Source organism: Pezoporus occidentalis, unplaced genomic scaffold (genome assembly GCF_034315485.1).
Source record: "Pezoporus occidentalis ecotype Australia unplaced genomic scaffold, CSIRO_AGI_Poc_V1 ctg159, whole genome shotgun sequence".
In the NCBI taxonomy this organism is placed as follows: Eukaryota; Metazoa; Chordata; class Aves; order Psittaciformes; family Psittacidae; genus Pezoporus; species Pezoporus occidentalis.
Window position 1 is genome coordinate 2,844,106 of NW_026913415.1, and position 23,225 is coordinate 2,867,330.

At 40.0% G+C, this 23,225-nt stretch overlaps 1 protein-coding gene across 4 annotated transcripts in view; it reads right to left on the reverse strand.

Moving 5' to 3' along the window:
* The window catches only part of UBE2Q2 (ubiquitin conjugating enzyme E2 Q2), a 47,918-nt gene that overhangs the window by 17,720 nt on the left and 6,973 nt on the right, over positions 1-23,225 (reverse strand). The window contains exons 2-6 of one of the 4 annotated variants that reach the window (XM_062612246.1): positions 14,862-14,966; positions 8,674-8,778; positions 6,976-7,032; positions 6,685-6,771; positions 4,844-4,984 (exon numbers count right to left, since the gene is read on the reverse strand). In XM_062612246.1, the coding sequence (XP_062468230.1) occupies positions 4,844-4,984; positions 6,685-6,771; positions 6,976-7,032; positions 8,674-8,778; positions 14,862-14,966 (495 nt within the window). The remainder of the gene's footprint in view (positions 1-4,843; positions 4,985-6,684; positions 6,772-6,975; positions 7,033-8,673; positions 8,779-14,861; positions 14,967-23,225) is intronic. The other 3 variants (XM_062612249.1, XM_062612248.1, XM_062612250.1) reach the window with 3 other exon arrangements.

A 23,225-nucleotide genomic window follows, 5' to 3' on the forward strand; every position in this document is an offset into this window, starting at 1 on the left:
TTACCACTCCAAAGGAGATAAAGCTCCCATTTCTCCACTTGAGAAATCAAGATTAAAATCACAACTGCCTTAGAAATAACTGGTCAACCACAGGATCTGACAGGTACCTGGGCTTGATTCCAAGTGCAGAAAGGCATAGCCATTTGATCTGTAAACTGAAGAAGTTAACAGAGCTGCTAGAGAAGCCCCAGGTGACTTCTTTCTGGTTAACTAATGAAACAGGTACAAGGAGTCTCACTTGATCATCCTCTCCTGTACAAGCATACTTGTGTTCTTCCAGGACAATGACAAGATAAGCTGGAGAGATCCCTGCTACAGGAGGTAAACATCTATGTGCCAGCTGCTGAGAGTTGCAAGTACCTGAAACACCTGGTGCAGGAATTCCCAGAGCCAAAACTGTTGGACATGAAAACTATTCATCAGATGCATCACTACAAGCTTGTCCTTGTCCACTAAGGACATGCTTCTGTCACTGCAAGGAACATGAAACTCGGATGCAGGTCAGTACAGGCATTACATTTTTCAGAAGTGCTTCTACCCTTAATTAGTATTTTATTGCAAACACATGCATTTCAGTAAAATACTTTACAGAACAGTTAAGCAGCTTCTAAGACAATTGGGACTTCAGAACAGAGCTTCTGCATTTGCAGGTCAGTAGGGCACACCTAACTGCAGCACAGCAACGCCACTGCCCTAGCTGTCTACTGCACTAAATCTCCAGAGATAGGAGGTTCTGCAGCCTTGACTTTTCTCCTTTGGACCTTTTCTTTTCCCTTTCCATCTCTCAAAAGACGGCCACAGTCTGCTCCTTAAACTGAACTGTAGGAGGTGCAGTTCACTGCAGTTTTAAATCCAAAGTCTGAACTGCCTTTTTCCTATCTGCTCTGAAAAATACTGTCATGCATCAAAACAGTGAATTGCTTCACTCACAATACACTCCAGATAGCTCAGCCACATGACCAAAAATTACTTGCTAAAACAAAACACAAAAAATGGAGTCTCCCCCAAGGTAAGAAAATAAAACCTAAAGTGACCCCAAAAGAGCTAAAGAATACAAGTTTGCTCTATTGCCACTGAAGATCCTTACTGTTTGTGCAGAAGTACATTCATTCCTACAAGATAGATTCATACTTCAAGGATTAGAATGAAAATGGAAATGACACTTCAGACCTCATAAAATCTGAAGATGAAAGTGGAGACATTTGAGACTTTTAGAGGAAAGTGCATAAATTCCTCAGTAGGAAATGGAAAACGCTGATAGCATGATCTAAATAAAAGAAGCATTAATCTCTAAAATGACTGTGGGGAGAGACCTCTGAAAAGCAAGCAGCAGCAAGTTGTTAAATATTTGAAGTTAATGATTCCAGTTCAAAGACCTTTCTTTTTCCTACTCCCAGTACACAAGTGGTTCTTTAAAGTTATTACAATGTTAAGAGGAGGATTAATGCTTTCTCAAGTTACATACTGCACCACAAGGCAAAAATATTTCCTGATGCCAGAAAGAGAAGGATTCCAGTTACTGCCAAGGAAGAAAACTCATTTACAAAATTAGTAGATGCATATTCCTAACTACTACAAAACACACAAACCCTCAAAATTCCTACAACAAAAGACCTGAGCAGCAGAAAAATGTCTTTAACCTGTTAGGATTATGAGAGAACAGGACTGCATGCACTCCTTTCCTGTGGAAAAGCCTTTCGGCATCATCTGTAACTTCAACCTGCATTCCAGCCAAGGGGAGAGAGGCTCTGGACCCATGGATTTGGGCCAAAGAACATGTAAAGAAGCTGAGAAGTCTTCTGGTTGCACTGGGCAGTAGTCAAAGTGCTAGGCTTCATGCTCCCTCTTCCAACATCAAGTGTACAAATGACACAGGTGTGGTTTACTTTCCCCTGATGAGGAAACAAAGTATACCAAAAGAGCGGTGTAGTTTGTGTGAAAACCAGACTATGCTTATCCACTACATTTACATTTGTGGAACTCACACTGCCCTCTAAGAAAACTCACTGTGAAGGGCTGTACGGATATAAGGTTTGCTCTGTTAGGATACTTTCTTAGAGCACCTTTAAAATGTTCTATTCAAAGTCCCATATTTTGGCAGCATAAAGGGGCATTTAAGTGCTACTAGGTTAGCTCTTTCCTAGGTCAGTAGTGCAGCTCCAGCTTGCAGTTCTCAAGCACTTAAAAGTAAATGCTCACAAGTCCTTTGAGAAATTCCTTAAGCAGTGCAGCTATTTCTGGTGACCCACAAAAATGCCACAGTTCCTCAGCAGCAGTTGAATACCCTGTTCCCTGTACTCAGCTGACCTTGTTTATGTACCAGCGTCAACGAGAGTGCCTTGGCATGAGAAACAGCTATTATGTAAGTTGAATCTGCTGTTGTCAAACAGAAAAGCAGCAGTGTTCATTTCAGCTCCACTAGATGTGGAGGGGAAAAAGCGAAAGGAAAGGCAGTATTTGCCAAATAGGGGAAAAAACACAACAGATAACAAAAGGAAATCTGCAGGTTTAGGAGGCTTTCCACATCAAGCAAAACCACCAAAACTACAAAAACCCTTTCCCAGTTCTACCAGTCTTAGATGATGGTAACCCATGCCTTTCAGGCTGCAAGAGGATTTATTTGCTTTGACAGTTAAAGAGTTGTTACCATAAGGTCCGAGTTATAAGTACAGAAATACAGAGAATCTCAATATGCATCTTCTGCAACTGTGAACGTTAAAGTTTAAGCAAAACCAGGAAGTGATCACTGTCTGTTTTAAGACTTGACTATACAGCAAGTGCAGTTTGGCACCTTATGTTTACCTGTTTTTAAGCACTGAAATGCTGACCAAGTTTGGGTTTAATTTGGTTTGGGGTTTCTTTTATTGTCACTGTGTGGGTTTGGGGTTTGTTTCTTTTGAAGGGTGATCATTACTGTACACTTGCCTTCAGACAACCTGGTAGGAAACTACTGAATTCTGAAAGCAGTCTCCTCTAGCAAACTATTTCATACTGCCTGTTTTAGCAGAACAGAAGTCTAAGGTATTTTTGAGAGGTTTGCACTCAAATCATACCTGAACAGCACTGGGACAGTAGCTGAAGAACTTTGAAGGATTTCTATTTTATTTCCTTTGTAAAGCAGATGGCTACAAACTAAAACCCTTCTCCGCGTTAAAGTGTCAGTAACTAAAAGGAAAAAGGTTATTTTTTCCTGAACAAAAGTTATTTAGGGCCAGTAATTCATTGCAACAAATAGTCAAGACCCTGCTAACTAAATTCTTGTGATAACCAGATATCTCAGGAGCACATCCAGCACTACAAGATTGGCTCAACTAGCACTAAGCACTTCAAATGTATAGAACTCCTGCTACAAATCAAAAGAGGTTTACAACAGCAATCCTCTTGAATCTAGCAATTTAGGCTTTTTAGAAAATAGTTCCTAAAAAAACCAAAAACAACCCACAATCAAAATGTAAGAACTAGGAAAAGCTGGCTCCTTGGCCAAAATTCTAGGTCTTTCCTACATGCCAACCCTGAACCTTATTCCTTCCCTAATTAGTTACAGTTCCCTCCTCTGTACCGAACTACTGCTCACATCTTCAACTATTGGTTTAATGAGAAATAGCTCATCTTGTGTCTGGACATGATCTGCACATCTACAGACTTGCCAAGAAGCATGTAACAACTTACAAAGGTCACGCAGTAGAAGGCAGCAGTTCAGGCACCTTCTTTCTGTAGAGGTGTCTTATGAAAAACACAGACCCCTTACCTTGGCCTGAAACTGGTCGTGACCAGCAGTATTGAAATTTCAGCATTACACATGTGGAGCCTCTGTGAAAGCGCCTGGATTTCTCTGGAAGCCAGGCTTAATAAAATTCGGGTTGTAGGACATCATCATTCCCTCCTACATGCACCTTTGAGAAGTAGCAGCTTCTTTGGAACTTGGCACTTGTGACAAAACACTGCTAAACCTCTAGAGAGCAAACAGGTTTTTTACAACTACCTGCTAGGAGGATAACTCAGAAAACTGTGATGATGAAGCTACAGAGGTGCTGAAGGCCCCTGGCTTTATGTCTGCCAAAAACCAAAAACAACCCAAAACCATCCTTCAATAATTTCCATGTGGCATAGATATTACTGAAAAACAAACTCATACATAAAATGGATTTAAAGCACAAACTCCTGGGTTTAAGTAATTACATTAAGTCACCTATGACTTTCAATGCAGTCAATTTTATTTATGGCTTTATTCATTATTTTACTAAGGGCTTAGCAACAAAAGTCATGCTTACAACCTAGATGCTTTCTGCTGTTTCTGCAAGGAGGACTACTGTTGATAACAAAGGCACTGAGCAAAGAGAAAAGGACAGTCAAATAGGTATCTCTGGAAATCAGACAGGCAGTCAAATATTGTTAACAAGTGTGAAACCTGGATTTACACGTAGGAGTTGACTCCGGGGAAAAGCTAAAAGATGCTTCCTCATCCAAAAGGCCAAGAATAACTCAACCCAGTTTGACAAAATAAATTAAGATAGCATTCTCCTAGGGTGAATGAGAGTGCTTTGAGGTAGCTTTTGTGCCTCTGTGGGATCTGGATTGACAACTAACTTCCTGTACCAAAGATTTTGATGAAAGATAAGTCCATTTACTAAATGACCTTGGAATCTTAGCTGGCCTATTCAAACTTCTCCAAAAAGAGCTATTTAGGTCCCATAACTTGAGATATTTGTCCTATTTATGCTGGAAGTCAGCTACAGGTTAATGTATGTCTTGGTGTATAGCAATAGGCTTTATTTGCTGAAAACCATTCCTATTTCAAAGCCAGCAATATTGCAAAGAAAAGCCATAAAAATCAGTAACTCACATTTAAGTGATCTTGCCTTTGATTTTTTCTGATTTTTTCTAAGATTGCAAGGTTCTCTTTTTCAATGCCTTCATCCTCAGATTTCTTCCCATCAACTGGCTCCTCCTCCTTCATATCGTAATGATCCAGATCTTCAATGTCCTACAGGATACAGAAAAAAGGAAAATTCATTGTAAATAGCTTAACTATGCTTTTGGTTCAATGAAGCTCCCCCAGGGACATTTGGGGATACAGTCACATACTGCACAGCACTATGTATCAGTGACTGTTGGATGCCATTTCTATTTTGCACTAACTTCACTCTCCCAGCCAACATTATTCACTGGAAGTGTAAGGAGCCTTCACAATACAAGTGAGACTCAAATTCACAACATGCTTCTGGTCACTGAAACAAGCACAATAAAACCTCTGCAAGAGGCTAAAAATACAGTGAATTAGCCCATTAATGTAGGTAGAAAATAGGAAGGCATTTTGAACAGGGCTTGAGAATCCAAAAGTACCCAATGCTAGAGTGTCTCCAAGGTGTTTCTAAAAGCAGACTCTTTTCCATGAGAATCCTAGCTCTATTACACTGCTGGCAAACTATGATTAATGTACCCGGCAGGCCTAGCACAACCCCTCAAGAAAGTTAAACATTAGAAAGCTACATGTACTTCATTCAAGGTGAATTTCGGCTGAAAATCAGATGCAGCAATTTTGGAATTAAGATACAAGACAAACTCATGCAGTCAAGTATTCTGATTACACAAGCTAACACTACAGTCCTGAGCTCTAGACTAAGACTCAGAAAAATCTTCCACTCTGCATTCTGAGATGGGGTTATCCTGTTGCAGAGGAGTACTCAAGACAACTGTCTCTAAGGTGACTCAAGTGCTATTTGTGGAGAGGAGGGGAAGGATGTAAATGCCTTGAGATGAAAAATGAAACACCACAGCAGCCACACCAGCAACCTCTGAGTACACAACTATCAGATCTGCTCCAATATGCAGTGCTCCACCACACCTGTGGCTACTATTTATGCACCATCTGTTCGCATGGCAGGAAAACCTGGCCATAAATGCAAACTGAAGGATGTCTTGCGTAGCAAGAAACACATCCATGTGGTTCCTATGATAACACTGCAACAGATTTTACACCGAGTATTCTTTAAAATGCTCATGTTTCTCAAAATAATGACAATAGCTCTACAAAGTGTAAAAAGCTTTTCAGTTTAGAAATGGGACTACATTACAAGTTGAAGACATGATTGCCACATGCAGTGCCACCTGACAGCTTATAAATAATGACAGACAGGACAGCAAACATACTACCTTTAAAGAAACTCTGGCTCCAATACATGCAATCTGGATCAGGCTAAACATGGTGTAAGACAGACTGCCTCAAATTAATTCCAGAACACAGGTAACATTTAGATCTTTTCTAAAGGAAGACCTTTTATTCAGAAAATTAGTTATTCATTCTTACTACACACCTTCATTGAAAACCTAAGTGTGAAGCAGTCAGAACTGTTCTCCTATAATAAGGTTATTTATTACAGTGGTTTAAAAAGCAAGCATCCTGGAGCTATGCTAACTTGTAGAAGTAAGGTCAAAGGGGTGGTTCTCACACAGTGCAAAGCTCATTAAAAGTAGCACTGTGTTGTCAGACAGTGACTTAAGTCCCTTAAAGTTTAGTGTGGCCGTTTCTGATGTCTTTCCATTTCCTTCAAGGTATTCTAGTTAAAAACTAGCTCACCTGTTTCATGAATCAGCAAACTGATTTACTCTTAACCAGTCTGCTTTCAATTGTACTGGAGCCAGTTCATATGCTGCTTGAAATAGGAGTTAACAGCGCAAACTTACTGATTTGGCACACAAGGTTATGCATTGTTTGACTAAAGCACAAACAGATGTCCAATTCTCTGTATCCAAGTACCTCACAGCTGAGATCTAGGTTTAAGAAGAAAATTTCACTAGGTTTGTGGTGGAAGTGAAAGCCGACATTAAGGTAAACATCCTAATTTGTCAATATCTTTTGTGTTGAACTTTAGGGAGATTACACATTACAGTTTGGCTTAACAAACAGGCAGCCACTGCAGAGCAACATGCCAGAATTCTACTAGATTAGGACAACAATCTCATATATACACATACTTCACCCATTTCTTCTTCCTCCTCCTCCTCTGATGTAACTTCTTCTGTTGTTCCATTCTGTAACACAACAATGAGGTTTCTGCATAAATCGTGCATACGTTCTTTCCTTTCAAGAAGTCTCCTATCAAAGAGAAAGCACTGTACACACAAGTTACACTTAGCAAGCTCTGCAAAGGACTGAAGTTTAATGTGAAAAATACACAAAGATGCTTCCCTGGAGTACGACAGTGAAAAGATTTCTTGCATGAAGCAAAGATAAACAGAATGTCACAAAGAATTGCATGTTAAGTTCTAAGAGGAAACTTGGGATTCAGACAAGGATATCCTGTTCTGAGCCAGTCACAAAGAGAGTAAACAGATCAAGTAGGTTATAACTCATGATCTACAAAATCAGGTCACAGCTCTACATGGCAGACCTGTAAAAATCAAAAACTCAATGAACTTTAGACCTCTAACACCTAATGGATTTCTGTCTCCCTACCTAGAACACCTATGTAACAACTACTATCACCTTATAGCCATTGTTTCTCCATTATTTGACTGAATACCAAAGCAACACGTTGAGTTCTTTTTTCATGGCTTTCCATTTCAGGATGCCACTTCAAGTTCAGGAAGTTTGAGCTGCAGGAATTCTCAGAACCATTCATTTTGATATGCTTATCCTCTGCTTACTCTTCCTTTGGCAAAGAAGAAATCTCACTGCTGTAAACAATGCAGAGGACTAGAGGCATCTTTGGTCTGATTTATTAAGGTGATTCTTATTGAACTTGCAAATTATCCAACTTTCCTGGCTAAGAAACCTGCCGTGAGTTTGGTTTTGATTTTCAGAGCATAAGCAAGACTCTCCAAGGAAGCTACTTCCTAACATTACAGGCCTATTGCCTTATAGCTGCACTGCTCTGTGGGTGGCTCAGGGAGAAGTCCCATAAGGTTACAATTTGACACATGACCAAAATTAAGCAAGTTATTTGTCATTACTATAGTATTCTCACCACAGGAAAAACATCTGTTACACTACATGAGTTTTGAGAAATCACGTCATCCTATCATGTATAAGCAAACCAAAATACTGTAAACTTACTAAAAAATACAAAAAGGAACAGAAACTGTCGGTTACAAGGTCTGTTTTCAGCACAACACAAAACATTTTAGTTAACTAGAACATTTCACAGCCCTTCACAACTCTTAATTTGTCAAGTGCACAAAAAGTGAACAAGGCACCTCAGATACTCCCTACCCAAAGTAGCACATGGTCTTGATACCCCATGTCTCTGCAAGGGATTGAAGAGGAAGAAAAACATCCATAGCTTATTCAAGTGCACACTGAAAACCATACACCCTTCAAGAAAAAGTAAACAGTGTTTAATCACATTTACATCTTGGAAAAAATCTGGGAAGCACCAGGAATGCACAGTGACTGGCTTGAGCAGTATTTATGAGGGAATTAAACTGACAGCACTGGTATCACATACACACCTTTCCATCACACAGAAACTGCAAAGTAAATTGTGTAATATTATCACACCATTATTACATGGATTTGCAAACAACATTCAGACTGGGGACACCATAAAGCAACAGCGCTTCCTATCTCAGTTCTAGCTTACAAAAGGTTTAATCATTCCCACCATCTTGTTTCTTGGAATTGAAAAACTCCTCCTTCACTGCAATAAGGAGGTACCCATAGCTGTTTTTTACCTGTCCTGCTGGCAATGGCTGATCTAACATCTCAACATCTGGATGCTGAGGAAGATTATATAGTCTGCAGAGGTCACATATTAATCGCTTCAGCTGCTGAAGAAGCTATAAAAAAAAAAATATGGAAACATTTATTAAAACCAAAGCACAAACCAATACACTCTGAATTTTCCTCACACGCTGGCACTGAACTTTCAGCGTACAACATTAAAATCGGTACGCACTGGAATACTGTTCTAAGACCCCACTTTTTCTCTGTGGTCATTGTAATAAAATCCCCAGAATGGGAAACCAAGGACATGGCAAGTTAAAGATGGTTCCCATTCATCTCCTAGTGTCAAGTGAAAAAAGCCATGAGCAAAAGAATAACCTGCATCATCCATTCCAGGCATAGGTGACTCAGCCACAAATCACTAGAGATTAATCAAACAGTCATATTCCTTGAGACAAGATGGTCCATTCCAGTTTCCTAGGTTAAAGAACCATGTCTTCAAAAAACCAAAGAGGAACAGTCTGATTTTCCACATCCTGAATCCTTTTACAGCACACTCCAGTGAGGCACTAGAAGCAAGACAAACATTGTACAAGGCATAGAAACCAGCCAACTTTCGGCTAGAGCCCAAGCAGTCTGCTTGCCCGGCCTGCTGCATCCTGTATCAGGTTGAGGCACAATCTGTTACTACCACTGGTTTCTGTTTCCAGCTTTCAGTGTTACATTGACTGTGTTCTGTTAACTGCAAAATATGGAACATCTTTCCTTCACTCTAGTGCTCTCCAGAACATCAATTAGTTCTGCAGAAATAAAGAAACAAAGCCTGCTTCTCAATCACCACATTAATGAAGTGGATTTCCATAGCTGTTAACTTTCTCCAGGCAGCCTCAGATTCCTAATTAAGGCCAAGACCATAAAACACTGCATTTCCTAACGTCCATGGTTATCTCTTTGCATGGCTATACCAGAAAAACGAAGAGCTGTGGAATACATCTGCAAGATGGTCAATGCCTTATTATTTGCAGAATGATAGCCTAGGTGAAGCTTGCAAAAATTACACATCCATTTACAGACTTCTCTTCCAGACACCAAAGGGAGGGAGTTTGTACACTGCCACTTGTAGAAGGCAGCGTGCAAGACAGCCATTTCTGTATGCCTGCCCTTCAGCACTACTAGTAGTTACACTTAGAGCTGCAACCCCCACTCCATAAAGGAAGGGGACTCAGGCAATGTGACCTCAGCCAGGGTCCAGTACAGATTATATCATCCTGGAACAACAATGCTTCTACAACACTCTTTAGTGTTTGCATACTCTGTTTCTTAACACACACAATAAATGAAGGTATCCAAGAGAAATCTAGTCACTCCAAAATATTCTATGTCTAAATCTTGCTATCGCCAAGTCTAAATGCTCTCATTTTACCCTACTGCAAGTGAAAATTGAGCCTCTCCAGGGTTAAGAACTCCTTTCCAAGCAGTGACAAGCAGATGTTGCCCTCATGCTACCTGAAAGCTTCAATGCTTTTCCCTTCTCCAGCAGAATTCAATACTGCTGGTTAATAAGAATGTTACATATTCAGAGGCCACAAACTGACATACCAGCCTGCACTACAAGAATTATGACGTTCTCTCCATCATATCACATTTGCTGTTTCTGCATCATTCCGGACAGCCATCCTTCACTCAAAAATAAAGCAGGTGACACCAAAAGAACTGGTGTATCAGCAACACATTTCTTCTGAATATACTCAAGAGATGTGATAGTTTTATGTTGCCAGAAGCTTTCTGTAACAATCACTTTTCTCACCAGTGTCAAGACTCTACACCTGTTTGAAACTTCCTGGGCGTTTGAAACATCAGGAAGTCTTTTAGCAGGCAGAAAGCAGCTTAATCAAAAAGTGAGGTGGTAGATAAAATCACAGGTCTAATAGTATGTAGACAGTAGTCATACCCTTGATCCTTCTGCCATGGATCACTATCACTGTTATCCCTTATGCTATGGTCACATGTATCAAAAATCATAGGATAATTTGGGTTGAAAGGCATTTCTGGAAGTCATCTAATCCAACCCCCTGCTCTAAGCAGGGCCTAGCATGATTTGGTATGTGTTGGCAGCACATGAACAGACTGTATCAAAAGGGATAGCAGGTTTCTGCCATGTAGGAATAATTCACATGCATTTCCAGGCTAACTTCACATGCTTGGCTGATGTAAAACGAATGCTTAACACGCGCTTTGCAGCTACTGAAGGAAAGTGGGCTATCAGTGAACCAGTACTTTCGCTGTAATACAAACTGCCTAAAGCAGAAACTAAGCAGGAACTCGGATGTATAATCCGCAAGGTACTAAAGGAGCAATGTAAATACCCGCATAAGGTAAATGCTCAAGTGACCAAATACAATAACAAAATTATAACCTAATTACAGAGATCAGAATTAATATGAAAATAACAATATATAAATATATATATAAAACAAATAATAACTTTTAATGCTTCAGGAGTTCTCAGAAGTTGGTAGTTCTCCTGGACAACATAATGCTGGTTTAGACACAAAAACACCTTGGAATTTTTTTTGCTTGCTGTGTTAACACCTTGCAAATAGAAAACAGTTTAGAACATTTTTTCTGAAGCCCATCTTACATTAGGAGGCCTTTTTATGCATTAAGGGATCTTTCTAACACCATATGAGAGCATTAATTTTAGGACAGCTTTAATGATATTAATATACTGCTGGATGCACTATGAAGCACCTTGTTTTCTATCACCAAGAAACATGGGCTTCAGTAGTCTAAATATAGGCATATTTATTCTTCCACATACATCTATCTACCTATATACACACACTATATTGATGTAAAAATAAATGAATCAATAAATCTTAGCCCACCACCGAAGTAAACTGCTGAAGAATACAAGAGGAAACAGAGAGAAGAAATAACTGCTGCTTGGAGTGTGACCACTCTGAGCTACCAGGCAGTCTGTGACAGTAACTGGGCTCACATTCAGCAGCCGTGGGCAGTTTCAGTAAATAAAGCACAGCTTCTTCCTGCATTTTGTCTCTATGAACCCCAGTACATGATTAGTTGCTGCTGCACTGGTAGCCTGCAAGAGCCAACGTTCTTTCCTGAAATGCCATCATGTGGGACTAAATCTAAATTCTTAATACAGCAGCAGTGTGCTTAGGGACAACAGCTCATCCAAGTTGTACACACACCTATGCCAGGAATTCTATACTTTTGGCATCTTCCACGCAAATTTAAGCCCTCAAGGTTTGGAGAGCATGAGAAGTAAAAGCTGTCCATTTGAATTTAGACCCATTTCACTATTGGCTTTAAAAAGAAAACGTCCAAATCATGTATAGCTCTACTTAATAGCCCATAAAGATTTGAAACTAAATTTGCAACTATAACTTCCACTATCTAATATTATTATATAACGATTATATATAACTATTCTTCTATCTATAACACAAGAACCATGAAATTGAAGCAGGATTTCTCTTTTGCTTGACACAGCCACTAGAAGGCAGCTCTCAGTTTCACTACCTATGCATCTCAAGTAATGCTGATGTTCAGGATGTGGAAGGGAATCCAGGAGACACTAGGGGTCAGAGCGAATTCTGTAGCCCCTTCATCTGCTGACTTGAACTTGTTCAATCTGGACAGTCAGGCAGCTAAAGCGTCCAAACCTAATGCTATCAGCACTGATCACATTCTTAACCTTTCCACATGTTTTGCATTTTGACAAATGCTCATAGCAAGCAGCACCACGTTGATCCCAAGGGAAGTAACACAGTTTCAGACCCACCGAAGATTTTCCAAGGAAAGTGGGCATGATTTTAACATAGTAAAAGAATTTTCCTTTTAACATGTCAAACAGCAAGGCTTCCATACGTGTATATATATATCCCTGTCAAACTTTTATGCCTGAAGAGCATGCTCTTCAGTTTCCCAAACAGGTGACACCTGACAAAAGCAAGGAGAAAGGCCAGAATAACCCTTAAGAATGCTTAAATGAGGATACATGTGCTAGCAGTGCTTTGAGCACACGGTTGCCATGCTCTGTTGAGCTTCTGGGAAAGTCCAATGCAATTTCCTATTCAAAATTTGAGTGTTCCAATGGCTTTTTGAGTTCAGAACAACATGCCACAAATGATGTCCTAGCTGCAATATATTAAATACGAACTGATTTTGAACATTCTAAAAGTTTAAACTGAACTAAGGAAGTTTTTAGGAGACAGCATGATAAATCAGAAGCTTCTGGATTTCTGCGTGTAGTCCCTTATCCCTTCCTACCTGACTCCAAGAAGTCAGCATGTAAGTTCCTCCAACACTGTTGAACGGGAGGGAGGGAACTGCACAGGCAGAAGTTGTAGGGAGAAAAAACTAACCCAAACACACAAAACCAAGCCCCTTGAGCAAAAAAAACAAGTCAGATTTTGTAAAGTATTTGTCTCTTCAACCACTCCGATCTGTCTTCATCTTGGCATACATGATGTGGGGTGGATTCCTGAGAAAGCAATGGGCCATCCACAGGTGTCTATTACATCAACCCATCAGCTTTTACATGGGCAAGTACAATCTTGATACCAGAAGCTGTTTTCTTAAAACGTACATGAGCAATCTATGTGCAGATGCAATTCAGCACAGCACGTCCTATGCATGTTTGTGATAAAGCTTTCTTCCCTATTGCAAGCAAGCCTGTAGGTAATTAAACATAGGAAATATCTTGTTTAAAAGCTTTAGTCTGAAGCTACCAGCCACAGCAGCTTCAAGCTGGAAAATCTTCTGAAAAGTCTATTGAAGAAAAAAGGTGATTTGGTCGTATTTTCTGCGACTATACTGGCATAGGTCTTCCTAGGCAGGTGTCACAAACACTAAGAGAGCTCACATTCTTCTGAATATAGTTTAGTCTAAAGTTTAGGTTGTAAGAAGAAAATACACAGCTGACATTAGGTCTCCTGTGATCAAACCTGACACAGCACATTAAAACCCTAATGTTCCTCTGCAGTGCCCCTTTGTTTTTAATTATGGCAAGGCTATGAAGACTCACTTACTTGTTAGCTTTCCAGTTATTCCTGCTAGAAGTCATATGCACCCTAAATATCCTTTAGAAACAGAAATTTACACATCCTTATCGAAGATCAAGTGTGCTTGCTTAACGTTAGCCCAGACAACTTTATAGGTCAGCGATTTCATGAGGAAAAACATTCCCAATTCTTTCCAAGACCAGGCAAATACGAAGGCCAGCTCATAATTCATACAATAAGCAGTATTCTGCGGGTTTGCTCTGCATGCATCATGAGCATTCATGCGTTCGTGTACACAAAAATAATTCCAAAATGTTAAAATCATCTGTTAATAAAGATCATTCTTAAGGGCTATTTAATATCCATAACACTAAATTTGGAGAGGAAAACCAACACTTTTAATCACTGAATTTGTCAGTAGGCTGCACTACTGCTCTTTGTGGAACAAAGTACATTTGCACTGAGATGTATCCCTAAGTAATATTCAGGGACACTTTCTCTCCCACAGAGAATGGGAAGTTAATTTTACATATATATGTATAGTTTACATATATATATACACACACCCCTCTTATCTCTAGATCAAAAGGGTACTCAAATAAGACATAATGCCTGATAGTTTTCTGAAATACAAAACTACCATTAGAATCTGTGTAAAGACCTTCTTTCAGCAGCAATCATCCAAAGTCACAACACTGTTATCACTATCTAAGGAATGTTCTGATGCACCAGAAGCTATCGAGCCAAGGTGTCTTTACTGAAACCGCAAATTCTTTCTATTACAGTCATGGTTTGAAGACTACACATGCTCAAGGACACAAAGCTTTTGCTCCATAACTATCTCTGTGCAAAGCAACCTCTAGAAGCTATTCAGCGATTTTTAAATTCTCAAGCATTTCACTGCATAATTACTTCAGAAAACTTTAAACTGTGTGATTACTGGGGCTGAAATGTAACTTTTTTTTTTTTAAGAACAAGCATTTAAGTCATCTTCCCCTCCTTGCCCCAGATCTTTTGGATTACTTTTGGTTCATACATTTTTTGGAACAGAAATTAGTATTTACGAACACCCCCACTCCCCCAAAACCCCAAACTGAACTAATTTGATGGCTTAATAATGTGACAAAGCTCAATGAACACCCAAAACAACCAAAACACTTGCTCACCAGAGTATTGCTCTTCTTAATATCTTCTAAACGCTCTAAGACTGAAGTCAGGTTTGGGTCATCTGATTCTACAAACCATATTGGTGATGAAGAGGGGTAAGACTCCTGTTAAAAAACAACACAAAAGACCCAACAAATAAATAAACAAACAAAAAAAAAAACAACACAAAACTATAAAGCTTTTAAAACTCATTCACCCCCAAAATTCCACAACACAGTATTAACATCACCTTTTATCTCACTCTTAAGTCAGCTAACAGAGAAGCTCTTAACACAGCAGTTTTAGGCAACACAAGAGAAGCTGAAAGAAATCCAGCCAACTGGTTCTTCTCGTATTTCATCCTATTTTCATCTTTATCAGATGATGGACATAGATAAGAAACAGTGCTGAAAAGCTTAAAACCCTGGGGATGGGTGGAGCAGGAGGGACAAATGTAGGAATGTTGTAGATGTGATCATTACCAAACTATGAAATCACAACTAGTACACATCAAAGAATAAAACTAGATGGGTGCCAGTCTGTCATAAAAACACAGATTCTTCCAAGTAAAAGCTGTGAAGGCAACAACACCTGGAGCCTCCAGATTGCCTTCTCAAACAGCACCATTCAAACCATTCCAGCACTGGCCCTCAGACTGAGGCAACACAGCTCAAGTCCATCACACAGTCCATCCATAGCTCCCGCCTCATAGGGCAGACCAACACTGAGATCATGATTCCAAAACCCTGCAATTTGATCTTTGTACCATCAAGGCTCATAGAGGACTTTCCACTACTGAAAGATTACTCAAGCAATGTATTATACACAAGTCTATCGGGAAAGCTTACAGACTGACTCTCTTCCATCGTTAAAGTCGTACAGTTGTCAGGCAGGTGCCAACACACATCTGAATGACAGTGAGATCAGATGGGTTCACAGGATTAGAAGTACAGATGATTTTCCAGAACAAGCCACGCTTAGGGCACTTACAACACATGGAACAGGTGTGGCCCGCAACTGCTCATACAACCCATGACAAGTGATTTCCCTTTCACTCAGCTGCCACAGCATGCAGCCCTTCCAAAGGTGCTCAGAAAACCTTTGCTATGGAAAGCAGACAAAGTCATTTGCCTCCTTTCTAGAGGCTTCAAAACACAATTCCATTTTTTTTCCTAACACGTTTGGCAACGCTGTGAGGATGGAGGAAACCACGTAGCTTCCAGCTCAACAGCAAGTGTCCCTTCGGATCACTGACAGGTTTGGATTACTTTATTTTCTTTCGGTTAAGGCATTCTCTACTTCTCACCCATTTAATTAAATTCTAGTAGCTGAGGACAAATTGCTGAACCTCAGTTTTATCACCCAGATATTATCTTCATATCCCCAGGTCTTACTAAATAGCAGGAGGGAATTTTCATTCATTTCCCTCACTGCAGTTTAAAGGAAAAATTCCGTATTTCTCATTCCAGCAGCAATAAATCATGCTTTATTCTCCAGCACTTAAGAGTCAAGGCTCCTACTGCTACTCTGATAGGTGACTCCACCACATACTTAGGAAACTACACTCTTTCTTGACTGCATTATTTTTTGCTTTGTAATTTTCAAGACAACTGTAAGAAGCTTCACAGGAAGAAGACAACATCCCTACCTGAGTAGTAACACTACTGGGCTTTAGTGATTCCCAAGCAAACTTAGCCTTAGCAACCTCTCAAGTGCAAGTCCCAAAAGAAGAATCCAGACCTTCATAACCTAAACTAGCTCCTGTCATTTCAAAGATGCTGGGTTTATCAGACAGCAGAACACGAGGCATTTGAAAACTAAGACAAAGAGGCAAGCACGTTACAATTGGCATTGAATGATACAAAGCTTACTGCCTAACTGACCTTCCAGCTGAAGAGCTGAACCTCCTAACAGAAACTGTGTGATTAGATCAAGGACATCAGCTTTGGCAGAACAGACCATCACACTCCAGGCATGTTCTAGCTCCAGAAGTCTAAAATCCCTGCCTGAAAACTGCAGCCTTTGCATTAACTTATTTCTAAACAAGCTCAATCCCCCCAGGTTTATATTTATTTTTGAAATCACAGCCAGCAAATACCTTCAGAGAACACAATATTCCTGGTATCTTTACTTAAAGACAAACTGTTTATGTCCTTTAGCTTCCCTTCAAGGCACACCATAGACCAAGCAGAGACCTTAGGACACCTATTCTTGATAGGCAAAAAGGTTCAACTCCCATCTGCCACTCAGGACCCAAGCTATTATTTTTTAGGAGCTACATTCCACTAAAATCATTCCAGGTTTTGTACTGGTATTGTCTCACTCTCCTTATTCTCAATAACACACAACCCACCTGTAGTCTTCTGCAATAGTGTAATATTCTCACCTCAAAACGCTGGATCTTTATGCACAGGACAAAATCAGAAAGGAAACTCTGCTGTGACCCTACTGCCCAAAGATTTGTTTGAACCAGCTGGTTTTGAGGCCTGAACTGCTCTGGCAAGCTCATTCCATTAAGGGAAATGAAATAGGGTAAACACTACTAGCAAGACTTGAGATTGCACCAACATCCCCCATCACTAAATACAAAGAACAAACAAAACCCCTTCCAAGACTTATTGAGCCATCTGCTTCTTGAAATCTTCATTAGGATAAAAATATTCTCCAGATACAGTCAACATTTGAAATGTGCATTCTCTCAACAGTTATTTTTGGCCTTTTTTAATCAAGCATTTTTATATATGTTAGTCCAAGCAAGTCTATTAATTGCAATGATTTCTGTAAGACAGATGTCTGTCAGTCTATTGCTCAAAACCGAACCTGGAATCTGATGCTGCTCACAGAGTAAAGCTCAACTCTTCACTGTCTACATTCTTTTCTGGCAACTCTGTTTCTCCTCTACCCACCAGAAGGATTTAATGAACGAACCCACAGTAGAACACTTGCTGGTTCCAATCAGAGTCCCTCCCAGTCTGGGGGCCTACAGAAAAATCTCTTCCAAAACACCTGCAGCAAACCCTTTGTCAGAGCGGGACATGACTGACAGTGCAGATTTGATAAACAAGCAATGCCACTATGTGCTTAATTTCAGTGGCCACTTGAATGTGCCAATGCCTTCTGTCCTGAATGACAGGCCTTCCTCCCTCTTTGCTCTCATTCTAACTCATTCCATTTTTTGCAATGAAAGCAAAAGCTTCCAGTTGGTGGCAACACTTTCTAATTCTTCAGACTTACAATGAATATGTTCACTTAACTAATTAAAAATGCATACGGCACTAAGCTTCTCAGGGTCTGTAAGCTGTATTTTTGGAACAGCTGAATTTCACATGGAGATGAGTCACTATATTTTGAAACAGAGAACTCACATACAAAATTCAAACATTCTGATCTCAAGATTTAAACAAGCTCATGAGTTTGTAACACCGTAACACGCAATGAAAAACTAATGTGGCTTGTAAGGTCAAATACCTGAACTAAACACAACCTAATTCTGTCAAGAGACTTAAGTCAGCTTTTCCTTCCATATCTGCACCCTATAGAGAGATGGATTTAAGCTGTTATGTCATGCAAGGAACACAAGCTTCTCAAATACAAAAGCAGCACGTTGAGAGAGGAACCCTAGAATAGTAATTATTTTATTACTATTAATTCTCAGTGGCTAAAACCCCATCACTTTTGGCCTTTCACAACACACCTGACATACAGTGATGTTGTGTAATTAGCTTAGCTGCACAGGTATCACCCATATTAAGTGTTTGAGATGTTTTATGTAACTGCTGTAACGTCACATTTTCCTGCTCGCTAGAAGTCAAAGCAAAAATTCATCACAAGGGGCAAAGGCCCCAGTGGTTCCACAGGCTAATGCATGCTGTACAGCTTGGAAAGCAAATGCAACTGCTCAGTAAGACATGACATCACACCTCGCATGTACCGAGGCCCCAGGACAAAGGCTGGATGTTTACAGCCAACCCAGATACAATTACAATTCATGGGATCATCATTTCTAGAGAATCTTTGTATTAACACCAGGACAGACTGGGAGCTTTGTCAATACAAATGCTTTTGTAACAGAATGCAGCAAAAGAATTTAGCCTGCTAATAAATACACAGAATACAAAGAGACTAAAGCCCCATGCTCCCACCACTGGAACAGTTTCCAAACCTATTGAATCATTTAGGAAAACCACAGTGTATCAGAAGAATCCACACAGCATCTCACTGCTCAGATGTTCCACTGCATCCTCTGAAAAAGGGTCTACTTATATTTTGCTAACAATTTTGCTTACCAAAAAAACAAAGGCAGCAAAAAGTGACAGCAGATACCAGAAACACATACATTAAGACAGCTTTTCCCGGATACAGATCTGTCAGCTAAGTATATCCTATCTAAGCTTTCTCATCCTTAACAAAAGCCTGTTTTACTTGCAGTGTTATATAATCTTTATCCTGTTCTGTAAAGCTACAGCAACAGCATTTTGATGTAAGAGACTTTAAATGAGCTCTTTCTAAATCACACCATTTCAACAGTATTGTAGAAGTTCCTAAATTAAAACAGCACATTATGCTCAAATCCCTACAACTAGCACAACCTGTACACACAGTTTGCTATAAGGTAATAGTGCAACCATTTTGTCACAGCCAAATGGTAGGAAAGCAGGTTTAAACACAGATCTTCAGCATCATCATGTAAATACCACAATTACACCCTGATAGATCTTTTCTTTAATTTCCAAATCATGTTAGATTAAAAAGGTGTTGGGGAGGGCTTTCCTTTTAAAACTCTTTCATATACTGGCTGAACAACGCTCAACCAATTGGATTCCTTTTTCATTCTAAGTTTTTGCAAAATCTCCATCACTGACAGAACCCAGTTCATCAGCACTTCCAGCTTGTATCTTCTTGGTCCCAAAACGTTTTGTCCACCTGCCTTTATTTCCAACCAACAGAAGGTCAAACCCACAGATCTTTTAAACAGATTAACTGCTCTGAGAAGGCAAGCAGGAGACTGCTCTAGTTCACACAACTCCAGGTGACAAAGTCAGCCAATCCTACTGTAGTAAGACTTCTCAGAGGACTAATAGAGTCTTTTCAAGGTGAACATATTTGCAGCTATAAACAGTCAAGTAACTGATCTCAAATCACAGATGTCTTTCTCTCAGCAGACACCTTGATGCTACTAAGTTTGTTTGAATTAAATAGCAGGATTTGATTAAAAAACCAAAACCAAATCAAGTCCCACTGGTTAGGGATCATATACACATCCTACATGAACATTTAAAACAAATACTAGAGATTAAACTCTACAATCAGCTACAATTTGGTACATACTATCTGAAATGAAGTCAATCATTCACTACTTGTGAATTTTTCAGCTGTGTCAACTGCCTTTAGAGGGAAAAATACCCATGGAATTAATATTAACAAAACCATCAGGATTTGAGAAGATATTCTTAGAGCTAAAGTTGAGCTTGACATCCATAAACCACTGATGCTTACAGCTTCTTGAAAAGAAGTTACTCAAGTTACTAAAACTTAAATATGCATTTTCAAACATCAAGACATCACCATTTTCTCTGCTGTACGGAGAGTTATTGAACACACTACAACATTCTAACATTTCATTTCCAAGTTCAAGTGAAAATTTGCACTTTTACATGTAAAAGATATGTCATTTCTATAAGAATCCAGGAGTTCAGAGATCCAGGGTCCTAAAAAGACAAGAAAAGTGTATGCAATGGGGGTGGGCTTAACAATTCAATTTAATACTGGAGGTAGGAAGAAAGCAAAGTGAACTTTACCCATCTCTACTGAACAAAAGGAAAACTCCAAATTGTTTTTCCTTTTCAATTTTAAGATTGCATGCAGCATACTATTAACTTACTCAATGCATATAAACAGAAGGACGTCTTCTATTCACTAGAACTCACCTAAACAGAGACCACAGAAAGCAAGCTTGTATTAGCTTTCATTTTCTTATACTCCTCCTGAAGTCAAAGCCTGACTTGGTTAAACAAGGATACTTTTTACAACTCATGCATTTATTTGGTGAGGTACCAAGTCCCACTGACTAAAATATACGTGGTTTCTCAAACACAGAAAATTACTGCAATTCTACCCTCAAGTTTAATGACTGTTTTGACAGCCACAGCCTATACAAGACCATCCCAGGTGGAGCAGCATGCTTTGGTCAGACCTCTGAAGCTTGCAAGAGCTTAATCATCTTGCAGCTTTGCAGGAGGTAGGTGAAAGAATCCCATAATCCTTCTCTAGGTAGGTTCTGATAATACACTCATCACTGCAGAACTGAACACCTTCGGGAGCACAGTAAACCAACACAACTAACAGGGTCATGGTTTCCATCTCCCACACACTCTCCAGGGAATGAGGCAAGCGTAGCACAGCATTCATACCGATTCCAGTATGTGAAACTGCACATAACCTTTGGAAAAACAGGTTTATCACACTCCTGGTTGCCACAATATGATGCACTCCAAAGGCCACCGACAACTTGCTGTCCAGTATAACATAGCTACACAGAATTGAAATACAAACTTTGAGCATAAAAGCAAATAAGGCACTTTTCTGATAGAATCATAGTTATTGATCTTTACTGTGACGCAACATTTTATTCTCCAGGTCACCATCATGATGCAGCCTGCCATCTATCCAAGAAATTCACAGAAAAGAGAAACACTCTAAACACTTCTGTACAGACCCAGTGTAAAATCCACCAAATTCTAACACGCTGTGACTCAAACGCAACTCTTCTGTTAACGTGAAGCATGATTTAGCCAACAGCATAGCAAGTGACAGATGTTCAGAAGCAGCATGTAGTCTCTGAAAATTAAAACTGTTGTTGAGGACCAAACCAGCTAAGTGAGCTAAGGAACATTCCTTTGCCAACAGTAGCAACAGCAACAATAAAGTTACAGATCATCCACACTGAAAATCGAGCAAAGAACACAACATCGCTGAAGGCTGACTTGCTTATCAGGAAGAACGTTGTAGAGCCAAGACTGGAATCCAGATTTTCACCATAGCACCTCACAACAACCTGTTTTGTTCCTCACACACAAAACCCCATGGTGTGCCAGGACTCTCATCCTGACAGTTGTCAGAGGATGGGTGCTGCAGAGCCCTCAGCCACAAGCAGTTCTCCTCTTCAATGTGTGCAACTGTACATGCACTCATGCTGCCAATGGTTCACCTCAAGCAGACACACACAAGTGCTACAGAGAAAGGTATTTTGCAAATCTGATTCTCTCACACTCATTGATTCTCCAACACTTTCTCTACCAGTAGCACAGAATCTTATGTGCTCACATTCCCAAAGGAAATCTGGTTACGTGAAACAGATTATCAACTCTTTCTAATCATCGGGAGTTACTAAGTACCTACTTCTGCAACTACACAAACAAGCACATTCAGAAAAGGCATTAACATTAGTGTCACAAAGCCAGAGTAGCAAGAAAGGGCTTCTAAGGCGGCTAGAACTAAGGTGGTGTAACTACGCTGGAACATGTCAGTCCTCCCCCGACTTAACTTGAAAAAGGTAAGGTTTCCTAACAGACCTGCTCGTGCCTCTATCACTTAGATACTCACAGCATGCAGTCTGATGTCACTTCTGCTGTCACCCAGAACTTCAGTCTTCCCCTTCCTCCTCTTCATTCTGTTAACCTTCAGGAATTTACATCTTTACCTCTTCCAAAGGGCCCCCTTCCAAAGGCACTGTGCCCTGCCCCCTGAGAATAGGTTTCCTCTTTTCCATCCCTTGCCTTCAGAAATTTGCTGTGCTCCAGACACATCTGCAGACAGAGGGATGTTTCACTCTCACCCACTGCTAGCAGAGGTCCTGCTGCTCTATTGCTGACACTGGACACTACATTCCCTCACAGCAGCACCAACACAACTGCTCTGACCACTGCTCAGTCACTGGCCTTCAGATTAGAGCCATTTAGATGGAACTTTGTCCCGCACACAATTTCAGTACCACAGAGTTCAACCAGTGTTTACCACTAATCACTTGAATACCGCACTCTTACCCCAGTTATCCCCTGCTCCAAAACTCCAAGCAAGCCTGCAGTATCTTGGGCACCACCGCACAGGAGCACTTTAATTTGCTTCTAATGCCACCGTGCAGGTTCTGTTAGAGTTTAGGTTTCTGCCTTTCTACATACACGCTGAAGAAGCTCTCGCAAGATGTGCAACAGTATTGGACTCTTTCTCTCAGAGGGGTTAAAACATTAGAGAGATTAGTACATCTCATGCACTCACTACAGTACTGAATACACCAGGATGTCTCATATGCATGAGATGACAAAAAGAAACAAAACATGTAGGGGCATTATTTTAATATCTCCCTTAAAGATTACAGCTGGAAACAA